The following is a 6,289-nucleotide window of genomic DNA, read 5'->3' on the forward strand; positions in this document are numbered from 1 at the left end:
CATCCAGCTCTCTATACAGCCGGTACCATGGATTTCAGAGACCTGAAAACTCCCACTGGCCTCCAGGTGCTCAATGATTACCTGGCCGACAAAAGCTACATCGAGGGGTATGTGCCATCACAAGCAGATGTGGCAGCATTTGAAGCAGTGTCCAGCCCACCACCTGCCAATTTGTACCACACTCTACATTGGTACAATCACATCAAATCTTATGAAAAGGAAAAGGCCAGCCTACCAGGCATGAAGAAAGCTTTGGGCAAGTATGGCCCTGCTAATGTGGAAGATATCACAGGAAGTGGAGCTACAGACAGTAAAGATGATGATGACATTGATCTCTTCAGATCTGATGAGGAGGAGGAAAGTGAGAAAGCAAAGAGGCTAAGAGAAGAATGCCTTGCACAGTATGAGTCAAAGAAGGCCAAAAAACCTGCACTTGTTGCCAAGTCTTCCATCTTACTAGATGTGAAACCTTGGGATGATGAGACAGACATGGCAAAATGGGAAGAGTATGTTAGAAGCATTCAAGCAGACGGCTTGGTCTGGGGCTCTTCTAAGTTAGTTCCAGTGGAATACAGAATTAAAAAACTTCAAATACAGTGTGTAGTTGAAGATGATAAATTTGGCACAGATATGCTGGAGGAACAGATTACTGCTTTTGAAGACTATGTGCAGTCCATGGATGTGGCTGCTTTCAACAAGATCTGAAATCTGTCCTGGATCCTTGCACTTAAATCAAAGCTTGAAAGACAAAAAAAAAAAAAAAAAAACCAGACTAATTTTACAAGAGATGCTAAAGCAAGTCCTTCAGAGAGAGAACCAACAACAGTAGACAACAACTGGTGATTAACACACATGATGACATAACATAGAAACCAACCCAGTTATAGATGTATGCAAAATAAATACAGTCACAAGACTGTAAACAGGAAGCCAGAGACATCAATTGGAAAACGAGGACAACTACAAGCCAAAAAAAGAAAATAAATAGTGTAGGTACAGAGCTTCCAAATGGTAAAGAAGTCAAGACAATTGCCAGGTAGAACAGACTGTTCTAAATTTGAAAAGAAAATTATAAATCACAGGGTAACCTCAAAGAAAAATAATAAACTTTCATATCAAAATTAAAAAGAGGACAGTAACAAATATTTAGCAACTAGTAAAGCAATAGCAATGAAAGAAATGGTAACAAATTTCATAAACAAAATGAACACAGCACAGAAAATTATATGCAACAAAGAAATCAGGAACACCATGAAAAAACACATAAAAATGATAGCAATGAATTCGTACTTTTTGATAGCTACATTGAATGTAAATGGATTAAATGCACTACTCAAGAGACAGAGAGTTGCAGACTGGATAAGAAAGCAAATATGCTGTCTACAAGAGACTCACCTAAGACACAAAAATAAAAATAGACTAAAAATCTAAGGCTGGAAATCAAAGGTTAGAAAATGATATATCAAGCAAATGACCATCAAAAAAAGAGCAGGAGTGGTAACATTAGTTTCTGATAAAATAACCTTTAAGACAAAAACCACCAAAAGAGACAAGGAAGGACATTATATATTAAAAGATCAATTGAACAAGAGAACATAACCATAATAAATAGCTATGCACCCAGTGAAAGAGCCCCAAAGTACATAAATCAGACTTTAACAGAATTGAAAAGACAAGTAGATGACTCCACAGTAGGAAACTTTAATACACCACTTTCAGTGAAAGATAGAACAATTGGAAAGAAACTCAACAAAGACACAGAAGAACTAAAAAAATACAATCAACCAACTTGACCTTATAGACATCTACAAAACACCTCACCCAACAACAGCACAATATACATTATTTTTCCAATGCACACAGAACATTCTCCAGGATAGACCATATGTTAGGCCCTTAAGCAAGCCTCAATAAATTTAAAAACATTGAAATGCTGCAAAGGATATTCTCAGATCACAAGGCTATAAAATTAGAAATCAACAATAGGAAGATCAATGGAAAAAGAGCAAATACTTGGAAACTGAATAACATCCTTCTTAAAAACTACTGAATAATAGAAGAAATAAAAAATGAAATTAAAAAATTATTTGAATCAAACAAGAATGACAACACAACATACCAAAATATTCAGGATACAACAAAAGCAGTGATCAGAGGGCAATTTATAGCAAATAGATGCACACATTGAAAAAGAAGAAAGAGCCAAAATCACCTTAACCCAACATCTCCAACAAATAGAAAAAGAATGACAGAAAAAGCCTATAGGTTGTGGTAGCTTCTTGACCACAGCCAGCTACCTGGAGGGAACAAGTAGTTGAACCTGCAGGCTCAGGACCATGGTTGCAGGGGACATCAAGCTCAATTGGCATAACATACTACGCAAAAACATTCCTCTATATTCTACTTTGGAGCATAGCGACTAGGGTCTTAAAAACTTGCAAGCAGCCATCTAGATGCAATGATGGGTCTCTCCTTGTCCAGAGCAAAGAAAAATGAAGAAAACCAAAGATGCATGGAAATAATTCATCTAAGGCACTGGTAAACCATGTGATCTTCAGCCTATATGACCATGAGACCAGAAGAACTAGGTGGTGCCCAGCTACCACTGTCAACCACTTGGAGGGGGATCAGTGCAAGAGATCCTGGATAGAGTGGGAGAACAACATGAAACAAAACTCAAAATCAATAAAAAAAAAAAAAAAGAAGAAGAAGAAGAACAGGTTGGCTGGTATATATAATAAAGCCTGGTGAGACCCCTGAGACTATGGCCCCTAGTTACCTTTCAGTTTGGAACTAAACTCACTCCTGTGGCTTCCAGACAAACAATAGACAGGCATATGGGGTGAAACACACTACTTACCTAAACCAACACAGACTGAGGTATCTGAAATGTCTACATCAGGTAGATACACTCCTTGGAGCAATCAATCGTGGGAGAGCAGAAGGGCAGTGCTTGCCCAGGGAGACAGCTCAGGGGGTGTGAGTACATGGGAGGGAGGGACACAGAGAAGAAGTAACTACAGGGAGGAGGTGGGAACAGAGCTGTTACATTGTGCAGAATTGCAGTCAATGTCATGAAACAAAATATGTGTGAACTGCTGTATGGAAAATGAACTTGCTCTGTAAACTTTCACCCAAATCACAATAAAAATGTTAAAAAAGGAAAAAAGACTACAGTCACCAGAAGAAAAGAAATAATAAAGATTCTAGCAGAAATAAATGAAACAGAAAATGGAGAGACAATAGAAGAAAACAATAGGACTAGAGGTTGGTTCTTTGAAAAGATAAATAAAATTGACAAAACATTGGCAAACTTAACAAAGGAAAAAAAAGGAGAAGATGCAAATAATATGAATAAAAAATGAAGTGGCTGATGTCACAACAGAACCAACCAAAACAAAAGAATAGTATCAGGGATACTATGAATATGAAGATAGTATGAAGAACTGTACTCCAACAAATTTGAAAACCTAGAAGAAATGGACAGATTTCTAGAAACACACTACTTACCTTAAACCAACACAGACTGAGGTAAATTTTGAACAGACCCATAACAAAATAAGAAATTGAACATGTCATAAAAAAAAATTACAAAAAAACTAAAGTCCTGGCCCAGATGGTTTCACTGGAAAATTCTACCAATCATTCATAAAAGAGCTGGTACCATTCCCACTCGAACTATTCCAGAACATAGGAAAGATGGAATCCTCCCAAATTCATTTTATGAAGCAAGCATAGCCTTGATACCAAAACCAGGAAAGGCATCACTAAAAAGGAAAACTACAGACCAATATTCCTTATGAATATAGATGCAAAAATCTTCAACAAAATCCTAGCCAACAGACTCCAACAACACATCAAAAATATAATACATCATGACCAAGTGGGGCTCATACCAGGTGTGCAAGGATTGCTGAACATTAGAAAAACAATCAATGTAATCCATCACATAAGTAAAATAAAGTAAAATAATCATATGACACATAGATACAGAAAAGGCATTTGATAAAATCCAACACCCATTCTTGATTTTAAAAAGACTCTCAGAAAAGTAGAAATAGAAGGGAAATGCCTCAGCATAATAAAGAGCATGAATAGAATGAACACAATGAGCAGCTAACATTATTCTCAATGGAGAGAGACTGAAACCATTTCCCTTGCAAATGGTAACCAGACAAGTGTGCCCTCTATCACCACTTCTATTCAACATTGCATTGGAAGTCCTAGCCAGGGCAATAAGGCAAGAAAGGGGGCAAAAAGCATCCAAATTGGTAAGGAAGAAGTAAAACTATCCCTATTGCCGATAATATGATCCTGTATGTAGAAAACCCAAGAGACTCAGCAAGAAAACTACTAGAACTTATGGAAAGATTTCGCATAGTGGCAGAATACAAGATCAACATACAAAAATCAATTACATTCCTCCTCTACATCAGCAAAAAGGTCTCTGAAAAGGAGATAAGGAAATCAAAACATTTACATAGCAACCAGAAAGAAAAGATACTTAGGAATAAATTTTACCAGGAACACAAAAGACCTATACAAGAAAACTACAGAACACTACTTCAAGAGACTATAAGAGATCTACATATATAGAAGAACATACCATGCTCATAGATAGGAAGCTTGTGAAAATGTCAATACTACCCAAAGCAATCTATACATTCAATGTAATCCCAACGCAGATTCCATCAACATTCTTTAAGGAACAGGGGAAAACCAATCACTGATTTTATATGGAAATGAAAGAGACCTCAAATAAGCAAAGCACTACTGAAGCTGAAGAACAAAGTAGAAAGTCCCACCCACTCAGATCTCAAAACAGCCGCAGTAGTCAAAACCGCCTGGTATTGGTACAACCACAGACACATAGACCAGTGGAACAGAATTGAGAACACAGAAAGAGATCCATCCACCTATGGTCAGCTGATCTTTGGCAGAGGGCCAAAATCTATTAAATGGGGAAGAAATGGTTTCTTTAACAAACAGTACTGGCAAAACTAGTTATCCATTTGTAGAAAAATTAAACAAGATCTATACCTCACACTACACACAAACTAACTCCAGATGGATGGAAAGACTTAAATGTGAAACCTAAAACTGATCATCAAAGAAAAAATAAGGGCAAACTTAGAGGTACTAATTTATGGCATAAATACACAATCAAGCATAACCCAAAATACACACAATAGAAGAGAAACTAGATGATTGGGACCTTCTGAAAATTAAAGTCTTATGTGTATCAAAAGACTTCTCCAAAAGAATAAAAAGAACACCTACAGATTGAGAAAAAATATTCAGCAATAACATATCTGACAAGGGACTTATCTCTAAAATTTATAGAAAACTCCAACACTCAACATCAAAAAGACAAATAATCCAATTAAAAATGGGCCGAAGACATGAACAGAAACTTTACCAAAGAAGATATCCAGGCGGCCAACAAACACATGGAGAAATGTTCACGATCATTAGCCATCAGAGAGATCCAAATCAAAACAACAGTGAGATATCTCACCCCAGCACTAATAGCAAAGTTCAAGAAGAAAGCAAATAACAAATGCTGGCAAGAATGTGGACAGATTGGGACTCTCATACACTGCTGGTGGGACAGTAAAATGATACAACCACTATGGAAATTGGGATGGGAATTCCTTAAAGAGTTGGAAACACAAATACCATTTGATCTAGTAAACCCATTACTTCTTATGTATCCTAAAGAAGTGAGAGCCCAGATGTGAATAGACATATGCACACTCACATTCATTGAAGCACTATTCACAATAACAAAGAGATGGAAACAACCTAAGTGCCCATCAACAGAGAAATAGACAACCAAAGTGTGGTACATTCACACAATGGAGTACTATGCAGCACTAAAGAATAATGTAGAAGCCACAAAACACTGCATAATATGGATGAACTTGCAGGGCATTATGTGGAGTGAAATAAGTCAATCTCAGAAGGACAAATATTATATTAGTCCACTACTGTACAAAGTCAAAAAAAGGTTTATATATGGAAGGAAACTTTCTTTGTTGGTTACCATGGAGGGAAGGGGAGGAACGGAAAATTACCGTATAGTTTAAAAAATAAAAAATAAAAAATATATACATATATATATACATATACACACACATACACACACCAAAATATATGTATATTTACACACACACCAAAACATATATTGTTGTTACTGTTATGTGCTGTCAAGTCGGACCCGACTCATAGTGACCCCTCCTTGGTTTTCCGAGGCAGTATCACTACGGAAGTAGATTGCCCCATCTTC

The 6,289-nt window shown here is 36.8% G+C and overlaps 1 protein-coding gene across 1 annotated transcript; it reads left to right on the forward strand.

The window, feature by feature from the left end:
* Positions 1-27: 27 nt before the first annotated feature.
* LOC103205956 (elongation factor 1-beta-like) lies at positions 28-705 on the forward strand. The gene has a single exon (XM_042782382.1). The coding sequence runs from the start codon at positions 28-30 to the stop codon at positions 703-705; it is 678 nt and encodes a 225-aa protein (XP_042638316.1).
* Positions 706-6,289: the final 5,584 nt, after the last annotated feature.

The sequence above is a fragment of the Orycteropus afer genome, unplaced genomic scaffold (assembly GCF_000298275.1).
Source record: "Orycteropus afer afer isolate SDZICR_OR568_19922 unplaced genomic scaffold, OryAfe1.0 scaffold00294, whole genome shotgun sequence".
NCBI lineage: Eukaryota > Metazoa > Chordata > Mammalia > Tubulidentata > Orycteropodidae > Orycteropus > Orycteropus afer.

Bases quoted from the DNA above. Each gene is read 5' to 3' on its own strand.
- LOC103205956 (XM_042782382.1), top strand. From the start codon at position 28: ATGGATTTCAGAGACCTGAAAACTCCCACTGGCCTCCAGGTGCTCAAT.